General features: G+C 39.0%; 1 protein-coding gene across 8 annotated transcripts in view; it reads right to left on the bottom strand.

Annotated features, from left to right (window-relative positions):
- LOC106667332 (basement membrane-specific heparan sulfate proteoglycan core protein) overlaps positions 1-26,991 on the bottom strand; it is a 130,115-nt gene that overhangs the window by 57,571 nt on the left and 45,553 nt on the right. For 4 of the 8 annotated variants that reach the window (XM_024225098.1, XM_024225100.1, XM_024225103.1 and 1 more), the window contains exons 3-8: positions 20,034-20,275; positions 19,187-19,323; positions 18,954-19,116; positions 18,662-18,840; positions 18,466-18,606; positions 15,852-15,998 (exon numbers count right to left, since the gene is read on the bottom strand). In XM_024225098.1, coding sequence (XP_024080866.1) covers positions 15,852-15,998; positions 18,466-18,606; positions 18,662-18,840; positions 18,954-19,116; positions 19,187-19,323; positions 20,034-20,275 — 1,009 coding nt within the window. Of the gene's footprint in view, positions 1-2,484; positions 2,684-15,299; positions 15,417-15,851; positions 15,999-18,465; positions 18,607-18,661; positions 18,841-18,953; positions 19,117-19,186; positions 19,324-20,033; positions 20,276-26,991 lie in introns of those variants that run through there. The other 4 variants (XM_024225101.1, XM_014395216.2, XM_024225099.1 and 1 more) reach the window with 3 other exon arrangements.

Genomic DNA, 26,991 nt, shown 5'->3' with positions numbered 1-26,991 from the left:
GCTAGAGAATAAATCATGAGAGTCCCTGATTAAATCTTCCTCCTTCGCGCATATCGACATTGTATTGTACGATGACGGAATGAGACCAATTCATAAAACATTACTATGATCTGGTCTAGTTATAAGAGAACCATACCAATAAGATACCAAAAAACCGGTATAGTAAAAATCCTGAGGGGTTCATGATGGAATCTTCCTCGTAGATGACAGACAAATGTAGAGTGGGTTGTTTGAACAATTCGTTCAAAATTATTTTGGTCGGCCCATGATTTAAACGAAGCGTACGATAAAACCGGTATAGTAAAAAATCTGAGGATGGAATCTTTCTCTTTGGTGACGGACAAATGTACATTAGATTGTCTGATGACGGAATGTGACCAACTCATGCCAAATTATTATGGTGTGCCCTTGTTTTAAAAGAAGCATACCGATGTTATACAAACATAAATTTGGTAGACATTGTATTGTCTGACGATAGAATGAGACCGATTCGTACTAGAGTAATTACGGTCGCGTCTTGTTATGAGATAAGCATACCAATTATCTACCAAAAAATTTGGTATTAGGTGTATTCCTAGATACATAACACTACCATGACGGTAGCCATGCAAAAATAAAGATTGGACCAACCGTGACTAGGCATACCATACCAAATGAGGTTACGTTCAGCGTTTCAGGGGGCGATCGAGGACATTTTGATTTTTGAACCGAGTTGAAAAGAAATAAATAGTTAAGTGGTGTTATCGATCCGCTGGTGATTATTCCATCCCCACGGGCTTCGGACTTCGGACTTGATCCAGCCGGATGAGGGGGTAGGATCGTATAAATCGTCACCGATCCCAAATCCGAGATTAACGCTCCCCCCCCCCCGAAGTGTTGTAATGGATTAGTTTATGTACATATAAATGGAAGGGTTGGCGGTAGTCAGGCTTGTCGGTCAAGCTGTCACCGGGACGAGTTTTAAACACGGCCCCTTGGTTGCTCGGGGGGTCTGTTTTAAGATATACGCACTCTCAACTGGTTGAGTTCATCGCCTCGGAAACCTTCGCATATTCATTGCCGTTTAATCACCCGATGACATCACTTGTGTACAATTGACTTAGATCATGGCTATTTGAGGATGGCGGGGCCGGAGGTCGGCTGGTTTTAATCCGACCGGCGAGACGTTCCTCTTAACCTAGATTGATCTGCAATCTTTCGAAAATGGGATTCATTCAACTTCCTATCGAGATGGACGTCCATGGAGGTGTCATATGTAATTCATAGGTCCGCTTAGCCTCGCTTCCTAACAAAACGGGATCCTTTCAAGCAGTCTGGGTCTGACACAACATAATGAAAAAATGTCCAAGGTGAAAGACTGGTCATACTCATATATGGAGGTGATGACAGTCGAAACCTTCAATTTCACCATCAACCCGTCGGAAAATTTGTTTTTATATAATTTTATAATTTGACAGTTTGTAATGGAAAGAGTTGAAAGAAAAAGGGGTCCGTAAAGTCTCGCTCTTTAAACAATATCGCTAGGACGTCTGTGTGTTTGCCTGGTAGCAATAGTTAAGCAATGCCCTTGAAATCTTTCGATCTCCCACGAGAATCTCTTTCTAATTTTTCACGTCTAAACTTCGCACGTAAAGCATTTAAGTATGGCAAGGCAGATTTTTTTAAATGCTTGCGCGTTTCAAGTCCCGGGCTTCATCGGATCGCACGCTGTGAAAAGCAAGCCCTGTAAAAAAAAAAGGAAGCAAAAAATGGGCCAATTACGCCTGCACAACCGTAATTCCTGAGGAAACGGCGTAGGTTCTTATAAACGAAGGTACGCGTACCCACGCAGGACTGGGTGTCCCAGAGGCCGTTTTTCATACTGGAACGCAAGGACAACATGTAGATTAAGAAGCATTAAAGAAAATTTAAAAATATCGACAGAGGGAGTGGTACTTTTGAACAGAAATTTTGGTCTTTACCGGGTATGCGGTGTTACCAACAAACTGGACGTCATGGTTGAAATTTTCTTTCGATTCTGACGAGGGCCGTTCACCGGGGAGGTAAAGAGATAAAAATCCGCCGGGTCCGCGAATTTTTCCGCGACGGCCTTTGCCCGTTTCGCTGCGCGACGTGTCCCAGGGGCGGATTTTCACCCACGGCCGGCCTCTCAATCGGGGCTGAAAATTTCAAAAGTGGACCCGGAGGTCGGTTTTTCGAACCGTGAACCGGGCCCGGGGGCGGTTCGAAATGGAACCAAATGAGTGAAAAAAAGCCAAAATCAAAAACACACCTTTTGGCGATGTTAATTTGAAACCAAATTGTGCTTTTTGGATTTATAAAAAAAATATATATATACTTTTTATGGTTGGGAATTGAAGTACCATTGATTTAACTATGGTCATGCACGTCTCAAGTCAATTGGGTTAAGCTTTTCAGCCGGAATTTTGGATGTGAGGCGTAATTGGTTTTCAAAAGTAAGATACATTTTTTGAAATATCGAACCTTTTTTCGTTAAAACCCCCCCGAAAATAGAGAAAATATCCAGTCACCCTTGGTACAGGGTGAATGATTAGACTGCAGATGGTTCACCACTAAAGATCTTGATCCTTTGTCGTCCGTCTCGTACCTCGCGCGTCTTTTATTCCCGGTTCGACCGTGGATAGAAAGTGACTAGTGTGTACTGTTCGGACGTCAACCGGTGACTGCCGTCCCGAGGGTGGAGGACGATGGGCCGACGGGCGGGTGGGGCTTCGGCACAGTTCGGCCCGAGCTTTCGGGCTTTTCCGTCAAATTTTCAAAAATTTGGGGGTGGGCAAAATGAAAAGGAGGAAAATGAAAAGGAAACTTAACTCTTAAAGCCGTGCCAAGGGGGTGGGAGCACCCCCTATGGAAGAAGTCACCCTGTCGCGAATACAACACGCGATTCGTGTCCCAAAGGGTGGCTTATTTATTTTTTTTTACCCTTCTTTGTATTTATTTCTTTTTCTTTTCATTCTCCACTCGCAATTGAGGAAGTTATGTGACAGGGTGGATGTTACCCGAATTAAAACCGTTCCGCCTCGGAAATCGCTCATCAAATAACATCAAAAAACAGATATTTTTGACTAAAAACATCCAAAAAAGGACAAAGAAGAAGTCAAAAATGAATCTGCATCCTCTAAAAAATGACCTAACAATCGGGGAATGCGTTGTGAATTGACTTCCCCCTCTCACTCTTTCCCTAGGAAAAAAAACGCAATAAAAGCCTCTGGTGAATGTTTCGTCACCATCTATTAAGATTTACTACTCCCGATAGCTTTACAGGGCGTTGGTGCATTACGAGGATTGCTTCCTAATTGGGCCTGGAAGCCTGTTCAACGTCCAGTCCGAGAAATTGTCAGAAACGATCGAGATTGTTTTAAATAACATCATGTCTCAGTAAAAGTAAAAAAATGAAAAGAATTCGTTCAAAAGTTAATTCAAATCCGTGAAGGACGATGGCAGGAACGTGCCTTTTTAATTTTCCCCCTTGTAAAATTTCTTGCCAGTGACTGTATAATTACAAAAGAAACTCGGCACAACATAGTAGATAGATTAAAAATAAAAAATTCAAGATGTATCTATGTGCTTATTCTAGCTGTACCTGTATTTCTTTTATAACACACCTTTCTCTCTTGATTGTTGGGATTTTAAGCAAAAAACTCGACGGATTTGAACGAATTTGGTGTCAGTCGACGCGCAGTTTTCTCTAGATTCGGTTTCCTGCTTTGGAATGAGTGCCTGTTTGTCGAGAAAAGAGCGAACCCTCGGGCAAAATTTGTGCTTAAAAAGTTTAATATAACCGATCGCTTGGTCAGAATTTAAGGATTCTTTTAATTCTTCTAATCTCTTATGTCTAGACTGCAAACAAACAAAACATACGTTAAAAACTAAAAAAAAAGTATATCTACGTTCTTATTCTAGCTGTTTTTCTTTTACAGCACACCTTTCTCTCTTGGTCGTTAGGATTAAGTGAAAAACTGCATGAATTTTGACCAACGAGTTGTCGTTCGACGCTTTGGTCTAGATTCGATTTCCAGCTTATGAATAACCGTCTGATTGTCGTGAAAAGAGCGAGCTCCCATGAAATGCTTGGGCTTTTTGAAAAAAACAAAAACTTTCAAAATCTCACCACCTGGTCAGAATTTAATTAAATTTACTACAACTCTCCTAATCTGTTAGACTGAAAAAAAGGCAAAACATAGGTTAAAAACTAAGAATTCGAGGTTTTTCTATGGTCTTATTCTAACTGTCCCTTTATTTCTTTTATAGCACACCTTTCTCTATTTATTATTGGGATTTTAAGCAAAATGTTCGACGGATTTGAACGAACGAGGAGTCCTTTGACGCGCAATTTTGTCTAGATTCTACTTCCGGCAGTGAAATGAGTGTCTGATTGTCCTGACAAAAGTGAGACCCATGTAAAGCTTGGGCTTTTTGACAAAAACAAAAACTCAAAATCTCACCGCCTGGTCAGAATTTAATTCAATTTACTCCAACTCTTCTAGCCTGTTAGACTGAAAACAAGGGAAAACATAGGTTAAAAACGAAGAATTCAAGTTGTTTCTATGTTCTTCTTCTAGGTGAACCTGTTATTCTTACGCAGAATTTTCTACATTTATTGTTGGAATTTTAAGCGAAAAACTAGACTCATTTCGACGAACGAGGTGTCGTTCGACGAGCAATTTTGTCTAGATTCGACTTCTGGCAGTGAAATGAGTGTCTGATCGTCGTGAAAAAGGTGAAGCACCAAGAAAATATGGCGAAATTTCGACCAATTCTGTACTGTCGATTTTCAAGGGGGCTTAAACCTTCGCCTATCGCCCTTTAAATTAATTTATACCTTCGGCCGTCTTATATCAGCCTTTGCCACTAAAAGGACAGAAAAAATATTTACGAGACTTTTTCTGTCTGGATTCGTATTTCCCATGGAGTCAGGGGTATCGCGTTACGCCTTGCCATCCCCCAAGTCGACCAGTCACAAAGGGCTTTTTTCTCCTATTTAATATTAATATACTAAGGGGTGAGAAGTACAAAGCAAAGTTTAGCCTTGTTTTTCCCCCTGGGGATTATTAAGATGTCTTAGAATATGTTAAAAAAAGCCGGATAAGTTATTATCTCAGGATTACCATTTGTAGAAATTGAATCGGTAAAATATGTATATTCCATTGTGCTTATTGGCAATTGTATTTTTTTTTGTCTTAACACTATTTACAATTGTACGCGTCCGCGAAGCCTCGCATTGTCTCCGAACGGGAAGAAATCAATTTGGACTTGGACAATAAAACCGTTGTCGAAACAAAAGTAACGCCCTGGGGAAGGACCAGGGGGAAAAAAGGAGGATCAGTTCTTCACATTGTTGTACGCGAAGGACATCGGAGAAAAAGGAATTCGCGGGATGTGGAAAAAAAAGGATTCGCGGAGCGCGTGCTGTGGACTTAACGGCGGTGAATTACTCTCATAAGCCTCGTTCTCGGGGCCTTAGGGGTTTTGTTCGAATGAGGTCGTTCCCATACGCCCTTGGATGTAATTTTACACACAGAAAAAAATAAAAAATCCTCCGCGGAGATGATTTATGCGGGAGGAACGTAGCTGCAGGGCCTAAGGTGAAATGGACAGATGGCCAACAACTCTCCCACCATGTCAAGCCCCGGACGGTGAAGTAACCGGGCTATTTATAAAACGCGGTGGGCTTGCTAAATGCTAAAAATCAAAATATACAACTAAAAATAGAAAAACGCGCTTTAAATTCAATAATATCATCGAAGATATACAGTATAGCTTATACCCTCAAGCCGGGAGTACAAATTAAAAACAAAAAGCTCGTAAAATCAAATCAAACGGGAACTAGTAACGGAAACCAAGCTTATGTATGACTCGGCCACGCCCATACGCCAATAGACCACGCCCATATCCAATAGGCACGTCCTCTTCATAATCAGTGGCAACATTCGATTAACTCTATCATAATGGGTTTTAAAATCATTATAAAAACTAAAAATTTCAATCATTTAGCAAATAGCCACGCCCATATTTTAATTAGCCACGCCTATGTATATTTGACCACGCCCCCGATAAAACAGTGGCGGTTTTTTTACTAAACTATATCAAAACGGATTTTGAAGTTAGTTATTAAATTAATCTTAATTATACGACATTTGAAGAATGGTAAAAAGAGGGAAAATTCGAACGGTGTAGGTTGTGATGGGAGGTTAGTGTCCGAGGGGATCGAAGTCACGAGCTCAAGTGGTTAGAGCAGCGCCGTATTCAGCCGAAGGTCGTGGGTTCGAATCCTGCTCGTGATAATAATTTTTCATATCAACCAAAAACCTTAGATGAAAAGAATAATTAATTGGAATAATTAATATGGTCAATTATGGTCACTAAACAAATATTGATTAGTTATTAAAAATTGGAATTTCAAAAATTTTCAGTTAGTCACGCTTACATTTTATTTGTTTAGGCCCAGGAATTATTTAGCCACGTTATTTATCATTAGAGACCTTAACAGACCTATTACTCGGCCTCGCCCATTCGCCAATAGACCACGTCCATAGCCTTTAAATTTAATTTATTTTAACCACGCCTGTTTTCTATGGGGGCATGATGACTATCAAATATTTTTCAATTTTATGAAATAATTTCCATGTATAATAACCTTACAATGTATGCCATTGCTAAGTCACGCCCACATTATGTGACCACCCCTACAGTTTAATTATCCACACCCATGGAACAAGAGAAAAACAGTAGAGAGAATTAGACAAACCTATACGTTTTTGAGGTGTCTCTAGGCCAAACTTATAAGCTTAATGTTATAACCTTTTTTATTCAGCCTTGGGATAAAACTAAAGGTTTGTCACTGACTCCTAGTATAAAACCGGCGATTGATTCGATGTGAGAACGATCACGATCGATCCCACGCCTCAGATAAGATAAGACCCGGTAAAAATGTCCAAGGCAGGCGGTTCCCGGAGGGGAATTCCATTTATAACCCCCTGTGTATATTTTTTAAAAAAGGATTTTGGCTTTTGACATTATGGTAGTTTCGCCTTTGAATGAGAGACTGCGGGTTTAATTTTTCCCGTTGTTCGACCGTCTTTTTGAAAAGGTCGCGCTCTCCTATTGCATCACTCTTTATGCTCTATTCTAATTTTAACCGGCTCCCTTCACGGGTTCAGACTTGCATAAGCGTTGTCTCATCGGCGAGCTATGCGGGCCACTGCCCAGTTACCGTCTGTTTTACCATAAGCGTAACAAGGGCGGAAAAATCGACTATTTGGCTCTATTTTCCCTATTTCTTCCCTCAATTTTCTTCTAATAAACTTTTTTTCATTAGATATTTGATTGCAAATTAGATTTGAGCGTGTTCGAACGTTTTGATAGGAACAACACGGCACTACGTGATCCGACTTACACCTTAGTGATACCGAAGAAGGGAAAAAACACCTCGAAACACCCACGATTATCCTCAACCCCCTCCCTCCCAAATAAATACATATTCCGAACATATAAAATTTCTTCTGTCCTGACCTCGTTTCCGTAGCCCCCCCCCCCTGAGGAGGGCATAATTTGAGAGAAAGAGAGAACAGGGTGGGAAGGGTAATAAACAGGAATTCCGCCGTTTTCCGACCCCGGCACGACATCAATTTTTCCAATTTAAACGCATTAAATCCTCCCCCGACCCCAGGCCCAGTCCGTTTGCGCAGACATACAAATCCACTTTTACCCCGATTGTCACGGCTCGGAAGGAGATGGAAATTACATCGATCCCACTCTTGGAGGACAAAGGCCGACAAAAAGACAGAGGAAATATATAAATCTTGACCGACAACAAACGGTTCCTTTAGTTTTATACCATGGCCGAATCATAAGAATGAGCTGATGACACTGAGTTTACAACTACCGACCAGGTTTAATCACAAGAAACTTCAAGAATGTATCGGTTTAACCAATTTACCCTACCGAATTACTCTTATTTAAATAAATAAAAAAATTAAAAAATTCTTTAAAGTTGTAAGTTTATAATTAACATTACCACCGCCTCCGTTAAACGTATTGAGTAAACCTACCTCCATAATGTTGAAGACTGTTATGGTTTTGTGCTGTTCCACAGTTAGGTTCATGGGCTCGTTAAAGTGTAGGCGTGGCAAGAATTTTGGTTGGGCGTGACTTTAATTAGAGTGGGTGTGGTCATAATATTGAGTTTATCTATCAAGAGGACTTGTAGTTTTAATTAATTTTAATTAACCTTTGCTATTCAGTTTGCACTGGTATTGTAAAAGAGAGGCTTAAAGAAGAATGGGCGTGGCCTAATAAGCAGTAATTCTTTAAAGTTATAATTTTATAATTAACATTATCCCCGCCTGAGTGCAGCATATTAAGTAATCTCGCCTCCATAATGTTCAAGAATGTTATGGTATTGTGGTGTCCCACCGCTTGGTTCATAGGTTTGTTTAAGTGTAGACGTGGCCAGATAGTTACCGAGAATCATGGTTGGGCGTGGCTTAAATAAGAGTGGGTGTGGTCATAATACTGAGTTTATATATCAAGAGGACCCGCAGTTTTAATTAACCTTTGCTATTCATTAAATTCACTATTTTCGTGGTCCGCTTGACCAATTAATACTTTACAATTAATTAAGGTTTTTAGTTGAGATGAAAAAAAGTTGATGGCACGAGAGGGATTCGAACCCACGACCATCGGCTAGATACGCCGCTGCTCTACCACCTGAGCTATCGTGACCTCGATCCACTCGGACATCAACTCCCCATCTCAACCCCACCTTATGAGTTTTCACTCCTTTTGCCATTTTTCAAATGTCGTGTAATCGGTTTGGATTCTCGACGACAATTGACAATTCAACAATTTTGAAAAATGGCAAAATGAGGGAAAACTCATAAGGTGGGGTTGAGATGGGGAGTTGATGTCCGAGTGGATCGAGGTCACGATAGCTCAGGTGGTAGAGCAGCGGCGTATCTAACCGAAGGTCGTGGGTTCGAATGCCTCTCGTGCCATTAACTTTTTTTCATCTCAACTAAAATCCTTAATTAATTGCTTTGCTATTCAGTTTAAACTGGTATTTTAAAAGCAAGGCTTAAGGAAGAGTGAGCTTGGCCAGATAGTCGCCGAGAATTTTGGTCGGGCATGGCTTAAATAAGAATGAGCGTAGCCAGATAGTCGCCGAGAATTTTGGTTGGGCGTGGTCATAATACTGAGTTTACAAGTGGACCTGCAGTTTTAACTGTTATTAAAGGCCGCTTACTATCGCTGCTCATACGTCTCATATAATTTATGTCTTAACTTACCAGTTTTCTGTTTTTCGGTGAGAAATAGTCCTTCGGGCCGGAGGGCTTTAAATTTGTGTTTTGATCGTACATTTTTTTCAGTTGACGATCGGGGTAAAATGACCCCCCGAGGCCTCATCCTCCCCAAAAGGATGCACAACCCCTGCGTTGAGTCGCAGTCAGGCAGCGTCTGCACCGTGAAGCTCATGCTCAACCAGAAAATGTTAAGTTTTATTTATTTTATTTGTATTTTGACTGAGAAAATTTTCCGTTTGTAGTGGAAGGAACGTGCTGAATCAGAAATCCGAGCTTCAGAAGGCCATGTCTGTCTGGCCTCTCTCGTCTCCTTCGAAAGGGTCATAGAGCAGAGGGCGAAAGGCAGGAGTTCGTAAGTAACGACCTCGTGCTTAAAACTTCACCCAAGAACTTAAAATATCAGCAGAAAACCGTCCACAAATTGAAAAAGAACTCACTGAAAAGGATATCTCACCAAACGAGCCGGGGTTCCTCCAGATTCACCCCAAACTCCGTGCCAGAATGGATGCCAAGTAGTAAAATAATAAAAGTACAATAACATACATAAAAACACACCAAGAAAACAGTTTGTAAATAATCTTTTTTTTAAATAAATAAATAGACAGAAAACTGCCTCATCTTCTTCATAGTGTCCTGTTAAACTTATTTTCTAACAGTTGAACCTTGTAAATCTGTTTTTAATGTTTTCTATCCAACAACCAAAAGAATATCGACAAAATACACAAATAACTAAAAACACATCGGCAAGACTTAATAAGGATGAGATAGTATTTGGGTTAGTGTGTCTTAGTAATAAGTAGGCGTGGCTGCAATACTGACTTTTTAACCTGTTGAAACATGATTGCGATTGTAATGTTCAGTTTTAACTGGTATTTTATAGACTTAGCTTAAGGAAGAGTGGGTGTGGCCTAATACAGTGGGCGTGGTCTACGTTTGGGTAGGCGTGGTTAAAGTTTATAGTTAGCATGTTCACCGCCTGAGTGGAGCATATTAAGTAAGCCTGCCTCCATTATTTTCAAAAATGTTATTATCGAATATTTCTTTTGCTGTTCTTGGGCGTGGCTAGGTTATGTGAAAGCATGGCTAGATAGTGGATAGACAGTTGTCGTTAATTTTGTGGTGGCATGGCTTAATGAAGAGTGGGAGTGGTCATAATGAGAACTTAACATGAAAAGGACTGTGTACCTGTGATTTGCAGTTTTGAGTGTTATTGCGAGGACAAGACTTGACAAAGCGCTTACAGTAAAAACTGGCCTGGCCAGCCATACTTGGTTTATAAACGGTTTTAAAGCGTGAGATGTCATGGACTTTTTACTTTTGATCATCAAATATAACTGATATTTTATGGCCGTGGCCTAAGGGACGGTAAAAAGTTGTGTGTGAGTGCTTAGAATCAGACGTTCCAGCATGATCCTTATCGTTCAGCCGTTCCTTTGTCAGCATATCAAGCCCATGAAATAACATTTACGTTTGATAAACAGATATCACAGTCGGCCTTCCTGATCCTAGTCAGGAAGCCAACATATTTTACTCTTCTATCCACGCCCTCTTATTATATAACCATGCCCCTTGTTTAGTCGACCTAGCCTTGAATTGAGTCATTGTGAGTCAGTGAGTGTGGGACTTACTAAGTAATCTTGCCTCCATAATGTTCGACAATGTTATTATTTTGTTGAATATTACTTTTTCTCTAATGGTTCATTGTTAGTTCACGGGCGTGGCTAAATAAAATGAAGGCGCGGTTAAATGAAAGTAGGCGTGGCCTGTAGTGTGATTTATAATATTTACTTTAACAATTTATAACAAGTCCGAGAAGAGATATCAAACATCGCAATGTCAACTCTGATTTGATGACTGGTTTATGGGCATGGGTAATTAAAATAATGGCGTGGTTAAATAAAAACTGGGCCTGGTGCCAATGAATCTTACAGAAGATATGTCATTGTTCTGTCTAGTCATTACGTCAATGGGCATGGCTAATTAAAAGTGGGCGTCATTAAATCTTAGTAAAATCTCTTTAGTCAAAAATCTACATCAAATCTTAATAGGTTTAAGGCCATAGCTAATTAATATAGGGGTGAGGTTACATGAAATTAGGAGTGTCCTATACTGTTATTTATGTTCAGTTTAAAACTTGATAATAAGTCAGAACGTCTTCACTATGTCGAATCTTATGTGGTTTATGGGCGTGGCTGAATAAACAATGTAGGCGTGGTTAAATGAAAGTGAGCGTGGCCATAAACAAAGAACCTGCGTGCTGTAAATAGTCAAAAATCTGACCGATTATTTTTATTTTTTAGATTGATACCTCACACTGAGTTGTTTGGCCAAGACCATGAAGTAACAGTAAAACCGGTTACTACAGTCCTAAAGTTGTTAAATTGTCATACTAAAACTACTAAGTTCCAATCACAATTAGAAATGTATAACATCGTCTATACACCCCACATTCAATAAAGCCATGCCCAAAAATCTGACCAATTCTTAAAAATTATTTTATTTATTTTTAGGTTGATAACCCACAATGAGTTGTTTGGCCACGCCCTTGAAATAACATTAAAACCAATTACTTCAGTCCTAAAATTGTTAAATTGTCATACTAAAACTACTAAATTTCCAATCATAATTAGAAATGTATAACATCGCCACTATATCACAAGTCCAATAAAGCCACGCCCATTTTTCATCAGACCACGCCTATGAACTAACGGTTAAAATTATTTCAGTACACAATTCAAATAAATCGACCGTTTTAGGCGTTAAGGGGTTGTCAAAGAGCAAATTTATGCTGTGATCTTTCACGGGAGGGAATGTTTTCCATCCAAGGGAATTTTCATCGTCCGTTTTCCAAGCGGGGGATCGATTAACGATGCAGTTTGGTGTCAAATCAGGCATAAATTTTTTTTTGTGAGTGTTTTGTCTGTTTTGAAGCAATCTACTGATGCTCGAGCAGATAAATTCGTAAACTGTCAATTTCAATTTACGTGAAACGTTTCCGAGTATCCACCCCTGCTCTCTGACGGCTTGTGGCTTTATTTTCCTCGTGTGTGTATGTGTGGTAATTTCATAAAATTAGACTCGTCATTTTCTCAGAAAATTAGTTTAATTTTTTGATTCTGTTTTTCGCCTATGAAAAGAAAGAAGAGTGGAAGGTCTTTAAGGCTACTAAGTTGAAAATAGGGAGGAAGGGAAAAAAAGGATCGACGAAATGTTAGGTATAAAATATTGAAATCCATCCGTGTGATTGATGTAACGGTTAGTAAGTGCGCGGAGGCAGCAGACACGACACGGCTATTACGTGCCGGCTGAGGTTCTGCGGTTATTTGTGACGGCCGGGGGTGGTTATAGGGGGTAGGGGTGGCAAGGGTCTGGGGTGGAGGGGGTGGAACACGGAATCAAAACACGACAGTTTCACTTCAACCCCCGGCCGACCGAGAATGGGGGGCGGGGGGGCGGTTCGATTATTAAGACGTTGTCGGGTAATTAGGTCGCTCCTGTCCCATCGCCCCTCTTTAAAACTAAAAGGTCTACTAACTAAATTAACCACCGTATTTTCGATTTTCTTATTAAAAAAAAGCCCAAACCTTACGCCTTAGGAAATTTTCACAAGCTTTTTCCCTAGGACGAATCGGCAGAAAACCTTCAAAGACCGACAAGACACTCTAAAACCGTTACACCTGGCCATAAATAAAACGATAAATGTCTCCTCGTGTCCTTTCATTAAAGACAAAGCACACCACAAAAATATCACGAATAAAAAACTTACGAACACGAATGATAACATCACATTAAATCGTGGGCGTGGCTAAATACAAACTAGGGGTGGCCTAAAGTGGCATTTCTACCCAGTTTAACAATTCATAACAAGGTGAAGAAATCATATGAAACTGTCAGAACTTATATTGGTTTATGGGAGTAGCTAAATAAAGAAGTGCTATATCAATTCTTGATAAATTTATGGGTGTGGCTAAATAAAAGGTGGGTCTGTTTAAATGAAAGTAGGCATGGTTTAAATGTAGGTTTTTTTTATGATATTTAACATTCTTAAAGAGTTAACAAAAGGACTACCAAACGGTCTTAAGCATGTTGAATTGATATTTTTATGGGCGTGGCTAAATAAAAAGTAGGCAAGAGTTTTGTACAATGTTCTATATTCTTAACGAGTTAAAGAAATACGACCAAACTGTTTTAAGTATATTGAATTGATATTATTATGGGTGTGGCTAAATAAAAAGTAAGCGTGGTTTAAATTGAGATTTTTTACCACGATCAATATTTCTAACGAGTTAAAGAAATACTATTAAACTGTCTTAATCATGTTGAATTGATAGGTTTATGGGTGTGGCTAAATAAAAAGTAGGCATGGTTGAAATTTAATATTTTACCATGATCAATATTCCTAACGAGTTAAACAAATACTATCAAACTATAAGACATCATGTTGAATCGATCGGTTTATGGGTGTGGCTACATAAAAAATGGGCGTGGTTAAATGAAAGTAGGCGTGGTTTAAATGGATTTTTTTTGCCATGCTGAATATTCTTAAGGAGTTAACTGTTTTAAGCATATTAAATTGATAGATTTATGGGCGTGGCTAAATAAAAAGCAGGCGTGATTTAAATTTAATATTTTTACCAAGTTCAATATTTTTAAGGCATTAGCTGTCTTAAGCATGTTGAATTGATATGGTCGTGGCTAAATTCGAGTAGGCGTGTCATAGTTAGATTTGTATTAAGCTATTCATAATATTATAATGATATTGCTCTGTCTTCGGTTTGCTACACCTTAATACGTTTAAGGGCTTGGCTAATAGATATGTGAGCGTGGTTAAATGAGAGTAGGTGTCGCCTATAATGAGTGTATACAATTTAAGAATATACAACAAGTTGTTATATATATGTTACATGTAATTTCGATTATTGATTAAAGGCATTGCTAATTAAAAAGTGGACATGGTCAAGTAAAACTGCAGGCATTGTAACAAGTTTCCGATGAATATATCTGAAATTATTTCAACTAAAGAACATATGTCACTCTTCAGTTTAGTCTTGGAAGTGGCTCAATAAAAGCTGGGCATCATCATAACCAACTGCCAATGAAAATCAAAGAACGTACATACATCACTGTTCTGTTTTAGTGACTAAGTCTTTGGATGTGGCTTAATAAAAGCTGGGCATCATCGTAACCAACTGCCAATGAAAATCAAAGAACGTACATACATCACTGTTCTGTTTTAGTCACTAAGTCTTTGGATGTGGCTTAATAAAAGCTGGGCATCATCGTAACCAACTGCCAATGAAAATCAAAGAACGTACATACATCACTGTTCTGTTTTAGTCACTAAGTCTTTGGGAGGGGCTTAATAAAAGCTGGGCATCATCGTAACCAACTGCCAATGAAAATCAAAGAACGTACATACATCACTGTTCTGTTTTAGTCACTAAGTCTTTGGGAGTGGCTTAATAAAAGCTGGGCATCATCGTAACCAACTGCCAATGAAAATCAAAGAAAGTACATACTTTACTGTTCTGTTTTAGTCACTAAGTCTTTGAAAGCGGCCTAATAAAAGCTGGGCATCATCGTTACCAACTGTCAATGAAAATAAAAAAGAATGTACATACGCCACTGTTCTGTTTTAGTCAGAACAGTTTTTTTTTTTGGGAGTGCCTTAATAAAAGCGGGCATCATTGTAACCAACTGCCAATGAAAATCAAAAAGGTCACCCACTGCATACACATGTGGTACCTTTTAAGAATATAAATGTGTCTAATGTAGCCTAGTCTTTAACAAAAGAAAAGAAGAACGAAACACTAAAAAAGTATTTTGAAACAAGCAATAATGACTAAATTGTGTTCATGCGTACTTTTAAAAAAATCTAGACTATCCATAAGCAGTGAGGGTATATCTATTGTCTTTGGTCTAAGGATGGGCAAGAGCAAGTGTAATCGTGCAGGAGGGACACTATGATCTGTCTACCTTTCCTTGGACAGTTCTGCTCATCAGTCTTGTCTCGGCAGTGTTCGATTCCGTCGCAACGGTTTGCCCTCGGTATGCACCTTTTGACGTCACACATAAACTCGGTCAGCAGGCAATCTGTAAACCGATTTCGGCTTTTTTTCTTCCCTCAAAAATTTAATGGACAATTATAAAAAAATATAGAGACTGGGATGGTTTGGTCATGGTTGCCCCATCTGTCTCAATTTTTGACAACTAAATCTCTGAGGTCCTTTAAAATTTCAACTTGCTAGTTAAAATAATATATAAATATAAATACTTAACAAACAATAAGCATAATTTTTATACATAGAATAACAAGAACTTTTAGACTTATAAGTCTACACAAATCATATGTCAGTTCTTTCTTGAAGTTTCTTCGTTGCGAATCGTTCCTGTTAATTTACATATTGCATAAACGTTGTAAAGCTATACGGTGTGAAGTATTACACTTATTTATCAGGCGTTTGTTTAAATAAGAGTTAGTAAGCTGTTAGTCGGCGAAGTTAACTTGATTTAAATCCTACGACTCACTCGATGGTGTGTCGCAGTTATCTTCATCGCTACCATCATCACAGTCGATCCGTCCATCACAGAGTTGGTCGTGGCATATTGACTGTTGGCCGTCGTCGCACCTCCTGACGTCGTCCGCCCTACATTTTGGCTGGTTGAACGTCGTTTCTGGTCGTACAAGAAACAAGAAGGTTGAGTGCCGGGTCAGGAATGCATCGGATGAGGATGAAGGACAGGGAAAGGTTTTTTTTTTCGAAAAAATACAGGTTTGTTAATAAACAAAAACTGATTAAGCGGATTAAATTGAGAAAAAGTCACAATAATGGACAAAATCCAGCACCACTGCCTTCTTGACCAAATAAAAATGGGAGTCATTCAAAAACTGTTCAAATTTATCACGGTAGGCAATGATGTCTAGTTCTTCGCAGAATGTTCAAGGTAGGATAAACCTTGTTTAAAATATACCTTTATACTATGAAATTTTGGCATAATTCAGTCCAAACCATAAAAATAGACTGGCTAACTTGGATCATCTTAGCGTAGATTTTACTAAATGATTCTTCGAAAATTGACTAAAAACATACAGGAAAAACTGCGCTTAGGATGAATCTTGTTTCCAGTATTACTCATACCATTACATTCTACCATAATTGTATTAATATCACAACAAAATAACCTAATTAAATTTGTGTAAATTTAGAAAAAGCCAGAAAAGAAAAAGGAAAAAAAAAAGATCCCTGCTTTATTGATCGAAGAACTGTGTGAGTTTTACATGCCATATATGGTTGGCATGATTCGACTCAAACGATGTACGGATGAACTTGATATCAAGAAATTTCTCAAATCGGACTTTCTTGATGGTAAATCCTTACACTGTACAATGCTCATCTGATGAGCCAATAAATCAAAAATGTGAGGGTAAGGACGAACCTTGTTTCCAGAATTACTTATACCATTAAACTTTGGCATAATTGTATTAATATCACAACATAAAACTAATTGAATCTGTGTAAATTTAGAAAAAAAGCCAGAAAAAAAATAAAAATCAGGGTCAATGCCTTATATCGAAGAAATGTGTGTCTTTCACATGCTGTTTGAGTTCGGCATAATTCGACTCAAACGATGTAATGATGAACTTTATCTGTCAAGTCGGATTCTCTTGATGGTAAATCCTTACACCATACAATTCACTCCTGATCGGCCAATAAATCCAGAAGAGCCAGGTTAAGGGTGAACCTTGTTTCAAATATAGCATTACACCCAGAATCTTTGGCATAACTGGGCCTAAACGTGCAGAAGGTCTAAGGGAACTTTTGTTTACACTTTTTGTAATGGACAGAGTAGAATGAATAATAAATTATTTCTATTTCTCTAAGGAGAACCTTGTTTCAAATATAGTTTTATACTGAGAAATTTTGGCATAACTTGGCCCTATGAGTCTGTCTAAATCAGATTCTATGATGGCCCCAATTAGACAGAAAATTTCTCACATGATAGGGCTAAAAAATACAGAAGGAATGTAGTAATTGTGGTATAATTGGACCAGAAAATAAATAATAGTCTGGGTAAATAGGATATTGTTGCTGACACAGCAAGCAATTCTTGAATGATTTGACTCGAACAGCCAATCGTTTTGACATAAGGGGCATGTGTCATGCATCAATCTTTGTCTAGTCTTGGCCAAAATTTTTGGTTTTGACTTGAAAAGTCATTCCATGGATTCTAAGACAAATATTGCTCTATTACCATACAAATTTGGCCCGATTAGGCTCAAATGATGTCTAGTTTTTATACAATAGTCTGTGTAAGGATGAACCTTCCTTCTCATATACCTTATACAATATAATTCTAACTTCTCTTGTGATTGGCTTAAAAAATCCAGAAGAGGTTTGGTTATGGACAAACCTTATTGCCAATAAAGCTTAATACCATGAAATTTAGTCATAATTTGGTCAAAATATACAGACGAGTCTTTATAAATCTTGTTGATAAATCCGTAAACCGGCAATACTTGCCTAAAAATAACTCAGATCGCCTTGTCTAGATCCCTAAACTGTAACTTTCTGCTATGAATTGGCCAAAAAAACTTAGCTCCGAATGAACTTTGTGTTTAATATATTTTGTACCATGAAATTTTAACATAATTGAGCCAGAAAATATAGAATAGCTTGTTTAAATCAGATCCTCTTGTCAATAGATACCATGAATTTTCAGCATGTTCAGCTTCCAAAACACGCAATATTCTAGCTAATGAATATTGGCAAAACTTTGTACCAGCAGTTTTTGGCATAAAAATCTTAAAATGCAGCTTATTTAGATTTGATTAATCTTCATAATGGCATAGCCTGATATGTTTCTGTTTCTTGGCAACAATACCTTCTGGCTGAGGATGAGACAACTCGACCTTTCAAATAACCAGGAAATTCAGAGAGATTGTGACTCGTAAGCAGGATTACGGGAAAGGATGGTTAATATCGACTGGAGAGACTGGTACGGATGGACCCCTTCTACCAAAACAGCCCCATCTGGCATGGTTATTATCGAAGAAGATTGTACGATGCATGTTAGTGTCATTCGACATACGTGTTAGTAGGATTCCTCGTTAAGCTTTTTGTTTACAGACAAAATTTTTTACCGTGTCCAAACACCGGGCATCCTTCCTCGTCCGAACCATCATCGCACTGTGTTATTCCGTCGCACCTGTTTCCGATAGGAAGGCATTTTGGCGGTACGCCTCCACATAAGACCCCGTTTTCGCATTCGACCTGACTTTGGTCTGGCGGAAGAAAAGTTATAGAAGGCAATTTTGGTATGATAATTAAATACCTTACCCTCGAACAATTTGGCAATCACTGTGTGTTTGTTACTGAGTTCGATGACCTGGTTGCCGAGTTTGTTTGTCTCCTTGATCTGAGCTTTAAGCTGCGTTTCAACCTCATCTTCGACCTTGTCGTTATACTGGGAGAATACGTCCATGGTCACTCGTACAACATCGTTTTCATTCCATTTTCTATTTTAACAAATATATATAAATAAATAAATAAATTATACACACACACAATTATATATNTATATATATACTTTTTTTTTTAAATCCATAAATGAACTGGCATTAGTACTTACTCTAAATTGACTAGATGTGCTGTCTGAGTACCAGTGATCTTGGACAACAGTTGGTTCATGCTTTCCTCGAGGTCAGACTTCAGCTCAAGGTACTTGGTTGATGACTTGTCCTCCAGCTTATCTTGCCACCATTCCCTCATGTAAAATGTAACCCTGACTATAGCTGTGGATTTTTTTAGAAAATAAATTTATTCTTGTTTCTTGTGTTGCAGGTTTAAAAATATGAAAAATACATTTGCTGTGCCGATGCCTTTTTGTCTCAGGGGTCGGAAGATGTTCCTCCCCTGATCCGACGTCCCCGGAGCCACCTTTGGACAGGTCGTACGTCGGGTCTTCATCATCGTCTGTGTCCCGGTCAGCATCCCTTGTCCTGGAAAATAAAAAAGTTAAAAAATAATAATTTAAAAAAATCAGGAAAGACTGTCAGTAAAAACTAGTTCCCCAATCAGACTCTAAAAAACAATTCTGGAATAAGAGTGAGAACAGTTTTTGGATCAGGATGAAAAATGATTCTCAGAATGAAGGATCGTTTCTCGGAACTTACTGTAAGAACCAGAAGGGCCAGTTCTCTGATCAGGCCCTAAGAAAAGGTGATCAGATCAGACCGTACGAACCAGTTCTATAATCAGACCCTAAGAAAAGGTGATCAGATCATACCGTACAAACCAGTTCTATCAACAGGTCATCAGAAAGGTGATTACATCAGACTGTATGAAGCAATTCTATGATCAGGCTATAAGAAAAGGTGATCAGATCAGACTGTATGAACCACTATATGATCAGGCTATAAGAAAAGGTGATCAGATCAGTCTTTATGAACCAGTTCTACGATCAGGTCATAAGAAAGATGATTAGATCAGACTATATGAACCAATTCTATGACCACGCCCTAAGAAAAGGTGTTCAGATCAGACCATATGAACTAGTTCTATGATCAGGCTATAAGAAAAGGTGATCAGATCAGTCTTTATGAACCAGTTCTACGATCAGGACATTAGAAAGGTTATTGGAACAGACTGTATGTACCTGTTCTATCATCATTAGTTAAAATTAAAAAAAAAAAATCAGAAAAGTCCTCACGTTCTGAAGAGAGGCGAAGTCCTTCCGTTTTCGAAGTCGTCCGGTTCCGTCACTGGGTTGGACGTGGACGTGGTTACCTCTTCCTTCTTGTCGTCGTCGTGAATGTTGAACCAATCAAATATGTCCCGTTTCACCCTGGAGAGTGTCTGTGTGACGCCGTTGTACACTCTGCCGACCAGGCTGTCGGTGTTCTGCGGCTCGGCCAGAGCCTGGGGCTCGTCGAATGTCAGGTCGTTGTCATACTGGAGCAGAAGAAGAATCAAAATTAATACACTCTGAGGAGATTAAAATGCACAAAACACCCTTTGAATTTCTAGGATCCTCCAACCCCTCCCTCAAAGTCCCTCATCCGGACGGCAAATACAAGCTGAGTCCCACTTTTAGAACTCCTAAACCTCCTTACTTATCGACATTCCTTGCAGATATCCTTTGCAAAAGTGAAAAATGGAAAGTGTACTATAGTCTACTGTATACAATCATTCTAGAATCAGACAATGCTATTTTACGAATAGGATCTCTAGGAGTGAAGAAAAGATTTTGAGATCTAGCTCTAAGAAAAGATTCTAGGATAAGGCTCTGATCTGAGTAGCAAACGATTCTGAGATCAGACTGTAAGAACCAGTTCTCCTATGAGAGTAATAAACGATACTCGTATCGGACTCACAGAATCGGTTCTCCGATCTGAGTACCAAACGATACTCGGATCAGACTGTAAGAACCGGTTGTCGTACTCTAGTAATAAACGATACTCGAATCAGACTCTGAGAATCGGTTCTCGTATCTGAGTAGCAAACGATTCTCGGAACAGACAGTAAGAACCAGTTCTCCTATTAGAGTAATAAACGATACTCATATCAGACTCTGAGAATCGGTTCTCGTATCTGAGTAGCTAACGATACTCGGATCAGACTGTAAGAACCAGTTCTCGTGTTAGAGTAATAAACGATACTCGTATCGGACTCACAGATTCGGTTCTCCGATCTGAGTAGCAAACGATACTCGGATCAAACAGTAAGAACCGGTTCTCATATTAGAGTAATAGACGATACTCGAATCACACTCTGAGAATCGGTTCTCGTATCTGAGTAGCTAACGATACTCGGATCAAACAGTAAGAACCGGTTCTCGAATTAGAGTAATAAACGATACTTCTACCAGACTCTGAGAATCGATTCTTGAATCAGAAGGTAGGAACCAGTTCTCAGATAGGACCGCAATTCTTTTCACGAAAAGAGTCTTTTTTCACTTGATTTTCCCATTTTTTCGTTTATAAAAGCGGGTTAGGCGCTACTTGATCTCTCGCCCTGGAATACCATCATGTAGAAATTGTGCGGATGACGTAAAAAAATTGATCACCGTTCTCGTTCATTAGTCTTTTGGCCGCACTTTGAACCGCTTCTAGGCTCGTCCGCCCTCTTGCATAGCTGAAAATCCGACTTATTTTCTGTCAGAGGGTCTCTTTTTGTTTCTCGCCTTGTACGGTCACGTAGCCAGAATTGTATTGAAAGTGGTTGTTTCTTTAAAGGAAAAAAAATCCGCCTAGAAGATAAGCCACCGGTCCTCCGTAAACAAACAGGAATTGTTTGACGTCCCTCTGTTCTAAAACGGCCCCCAAGGATACACAGAAATCCAAATTTAAAAGACGACCCGGCCAGACGCCGCAGAAATGTTTCACGAGGATTGGAGGAAAAGAAATATACGAACACAAAACTATAAAAGAACTACAAAAGGCTTTCTTTCTTCGCATTGTGTCGCAACGTCGTTTGTCACTGGGCCTGTATCCGGCCGATTGGCGCGGGGAAAGGCCGTCGTACCTGCAGCACCCTGTATACATTACAATAATGACCGGGGGAAGAGTGGGAGAGAAAGAAATCAACGATAAATTGATTGAATTCGAAAAGCGGAAGAACGGCCGGCGAGCCTTCAGGTAACGCCCTGGAACCCTATCGAGAAAACGCCGGAAGATCGAATTTTCAGAAAATAAGGTCCGGGGAAAATTGGCGAGAAAACGGTTTTATTGGGCGTATTTTTGACATAGGTCCAGTAGTCTTGTCAATAGTTCTCGGATCAGCCTGTAAGAAAAGATTCTCGAATCAGATTCGAAGAAACGGTTCTCGGATCAGACTCAAAGAAAATATTCTCGGATCTCACTGTATGAAAAGATTGTCGAATTAGACACTGAAGAATCAGTTCTTGGATCAGGTTGAAAGAAAAATTCTCGGATCAGTCTGTAAGAAAAGGCTCTCATCAGATTCTAAGGAAATATTCTGGATTCAGATTCTGAGAAACAGTTCGCGGACCAGACTAAAAAAAGATTCTCGGATCAGACAGAAAATTCTCGAATCAGACTCTAAGATAGAATCTCGGATCAGACTCTAAGAAATTGTTCTCGGATCAGATTCTAAGAAAAATTCAATGATCAGTCTGTAAGAAAACATTCTCAAATCAAATTCTAAGAAAATATTCTTGCTTCAGACTCTAAGAAAAGATTCTCGTATGAGTCTGTAAGAAAAGATGCTCGCATCAGATTCTAAGGAAATTTCTCGATTCAGATTCTGAGAAATGGTTCGCGGACCAGACTAAGAAAAGATTCTCGGATTAGACAGAAAATTCTCGAATCAGACTCTAAGAAAGATTCTCGGATCAGACTCTAAGAAAAGGTTTCGGATCAGATTCTACGAAAAATTCAAAGATCAGTCTGTAAGAAAACATTCTCGAATCAGATTCTAAGAAAATATTGTCAGATCAGACTCTAAGAAAAAGTTCGCGGATCAGATTCCTTCGAAAAATTCAATGATCAGTCTGTAATTCAGTCTGTAACATTCTCGAATCAGATTCTAAGAAAATATTCTCACTTCAGACTCTAAGAAAAGATTCTCGGATCAGACTCTAATAAAATATTCTTGATTCAGATTCTTAGAAAATATTCTCGATTCAGCTTCTAAGAAAAGATTCTCGCATTAGTCTGTAAGAAAAGATTCCCGAGTCAGACAATAAGAAACGGTTCTCGGATTTAAAGAAAAGATTCGCCGATCTGACTTGATGTAAAGGGAAGAAATACGAATCGGCTCTCTAATCCTGAGGTAAGAAGTAAGAAGTCTCTGATCTGGCTTTAACAAAGATCAGACTAAAAACCAGTTCTGACATGTGAGTATGAAGCTGTCTCTGGACTGGACTCGAAGAAATGATAACAGGTTAATAATGAACCAACTGATTCTTTTTCCACTTCGATTAAATATCCACAGTAGAATAAAAACATATAACTCAATACGGGATCTGAAGGGCGACAAACGGAACATGTCTCAACCCAACCCATTTCACGAACTATTCAGTCCAGAACACTTTTTCACAGCTTATCTGTTAATAAAAAAATTGACGCCCCGCCTGGCCACCCAGGCCTTTCCGACGACGCTCGTTTTATTTTTACTCCCGGATGATAATATTAAATTGACGGATATAAAATTTATGGCCGTTTTGTCCCATGCAAGCGCTAATAATTCATTAATCAGTTGTGCAGTTTTTCTTCCGCTGATAGCGCCTTTGAACGGGCGATGTTATGCAACAATTTAATTAATTGGCTTGGATGTTGGAATTTTAATCAGGCTAAGAAACACGATCGAAAAAATGCAGAGCTTTTTTTCAAACATACATTTCCGGCATGTATCGGAAACGAGGAAAAATAGAGTAGCAAAAAAAATTGACAGAATCTGCGATCAAACTATATGAATAGATTCTCAATTCTTCGATTGCTCAGATCCTCGGTTGTCATTAAGAATCGATTCACAAAACCCAGCCAGAATCGATTGAAAACTAACTCTGAAACAAGTCTCGGATCGTACCGAATCGATTATTGGATCTGATCTGAATCGATTCACAAAACCCTCTCAGAATCGATTGTCGAAACCCTCTTAGAATCGATTGTCAAATCCTACTAAAATCCGATCCACAACAAAATCCACCTTGAAATGATTCTCTGATCTCACTGACTGAATTTATTCTCAGTTCTCTTATGAGTCCATTCACAAAACCCAATCAAAATCGATAAGGAAAACACGCTCAGAATCGAATGTCATAACCTAACAAAAATCGATCCACAAAACTCGCTCTGAAACTTTCTCGGATCATACCGTATGAATCCATTCTTAGTTCTCCTTATGAATCGACCTCAAAACCCACTCAGAATCGATTGAAAACTCACTCTGAAACGGTTCTCTTAACATACTGATCAATTATCGGATATGATCTGAATCGATTCACAAACCTAATCAGAATTTTTTCTCAAAACCTACTCACAGACACTTTGAAACGATTCTCTGATCTCACTAACTGAATTCATTCTCAGTTCTCCTTATGAATCCTTTTCTTTCTTCTCAGAATCGATTTCAAAACCTACTCAAAATCGATTCAGAAAACCTGCACTGGAGCGTCCTCTGATCTCACTGTCTGAATTGTATCTCAGTTCTCCTAGAAAAAAACTTTCGGATATCACAATGAATCAATTCTCAGATCTTTTCCTCTTTGTGTCTATTGTCGGGGCTCAACTAGGAATCGATTCTAAGATTTCTTTTGACACTGAATCAATTCTCCGATCTCACAATGACTCGATTCTTAAATTTCTTTTGAACTCTCACATTTAACCTCGAATCAACTCTCAGATCTCACAATGGCTCGATTCTTAAATTTCTTTTGAACTCTCACATTTAACCCCGAATCAACTCTCAGATCTCACAATGGCTTGATTCTTAAATTTCTTGTGAACTCTCACATTTAACCCCAAATCAACTCTCGGATCTCACAATGGCTCGATTCTAATATCTCCTTTGAACTAGTTCTCACATTTCACACTGAATCGACTCTCGGATCTCATAATAGCTCGATTTTTAGATCTCTTTTGAACTGGTTCTTCCATTTCACCCTAATCAACTCTCGGATTTCACAATGACTCGATTCGTAGATCTCTTTTGAACTGGTTCCTACAATTCACTTTGATCAACTCTCGGATCTCACAATGGCTCGATTCTTAGATCTCTTTTGAATTAGTTCTCACATTTCATACTGAATCAACTCTCGGATCTCATAATGGCTCGATTTTTAGATCTCTTTTGAACTGTGGTTCTTCCATTTCACCCTAATCAACTCTCGGATCTCACAATGGCTCGATTCTTAGATGTCTTTTAAAGTTCTCACATTTCACACTGAATCAACTCGCGGCTCTCACAATGACTCGATTTTTAGATCTCTTTTGAACTGTTTCTCACATTTCACACTGAATCAACTCTCGAATCTCATAATGACTCGATTCTTAGATCTCTTTTGAATTAGTTCTCACATTTCACACTGAATCAACTCGCGGATCTCACAATGACTAGATTTTTAGATCTCTTTTGAACTGGTTCATCCATTTCACCCTAATCAACTCTCAGATTTCACAATGGCTCGATTTTTAGATCTCATTTGAACTAGTTCTCATATTCCACACTGAATCACCTCTCGGATCTCACAATGGCTCGATTTTCAGATCTCTTTTGAATTAGTTCTTCCATTTCACCTAATTAACTCTCGGATTTCACAATGGCTCGATTCTTAGATGTCTTTTAAAGTTCTCACATTTCACACTGAATCAACTCTCGAATCTCACAATGACTCAATTTTTAGATCTCTTTTGAACTGTGGTTCTTCCATTTCACCCTAATCAACTCTCGGATTTCACAATGACTCGATTTTCAGATCTCTTTCCATTTCACCCTAATCAATTCTCGGATTTCACAATGACTCGATTCGTAGATCTCTTTTGAACTAGTTCTCACATTTCACACTGAATCAACTCTCGGATCTCACAATGACTCGATTCGTAGATCTCTTTTGAACTGGTTCCTACAATTCACATTGATCAACTCTCGGATCTCACAATGGCTCGATTCTTAGATCTGTTTTGAACTGGTTCTCACATTTCACCCTGAATCAACTCTCGAATCTCAATAATAGCAATAAAAACCGTGTGCTTTGCCAATTGGATCGGCCCGTGTAGTTAAAGAAAGTCTAAAGACTCATAGTTCGTAATATTTGCAGAGCCTTTTAATAAACATGCGGAAGGTACGGTTCATCGGCCATGTAAAACTCATTAAACTGTTTTACCATGACCAATAAAATCTTGTGGTGGTGGCGGGGGAGTGGAAAAAGTCCACAAAGCACGGATTCGTCATCGCTCTGAGAATAGAGCAGGCTGATAAGAGGTCTTTCAGACCTCAGACTTCCTAGGTACGAAAAGGAAAGAAAAACTTGTCCCCAATCAAGAAAAGGCCAAAAATGACACCTCGACGGTACTTCCTCATCTCGGCCGGGGCGGGGGTCCATTGTCTAATCCAGCTTATTCGGCAAAGGGAAATATCGGCGGGTCCCACCCCCGAATTTATGGTCCCGAAGTGGAAGAGAAGAAGAAGAACGGAAAAAAATAGAAAGGAAGGGTAGATCCTTTGGCACCTTGCACCCTATTTGGCACCACCCTTCCCAGATAACGTTCAGGATTTTTTGATTCAATTCTTTCCCCCCAACCGTCTAGACTAATAAAAGTCTTTGATTAATCATGTCAAATTGATGTGTAAATATTCCCCGGGTATTAGTTCTGCAATTATCAGATTTTTCCTTCGGGGGAAAGTTGTCGAAACGGGGCAGGGTTCACCTTTATCGGGAGTCCGGCGATACCCTTTTACAATATTCTTTTTCAACCCGTCGGACAGGATCAATCTGCGACCGATAAAGAAGGTGTAAGGCGAGAGGGGAAGAGGGCGTACACGGACGCACAGATAAAAAACAAAGGGAAAAAATTATATAAAACGGTTATGATTAAATGATCTGAGAATGTGTGCGTGATTAGCGGTTTCCTGTTTGAATCATTGAGCCGTCGATAAATAATATATAAATACGGATGAATGCCGTGAAAGGGAATGCGTTGAGAGAT

This window comes from Cimex lectularius, unplaced genomic scaffold, assembly GCF_000648675.2.
Source record: "Cimex lectularius strain Harlan isolate CLEC.00 unplaced genomic scaffold, Clec_2.1 scaffold10, whole genome shotgun sequence".
In the NCBI taxonomy this organism is placed as follows: domain Eukaryota; kingdom Metazoa; phylum Arthropoda; class Insecta; order Hemiptera; family Cimicidae; genus Cimex; species Cimex lectularius.
The sequence above is the reverse complement of the archived record's forward strand: the minus strand, read 5'-3'. Positions and strand labels throughout refer to the sequence as shown.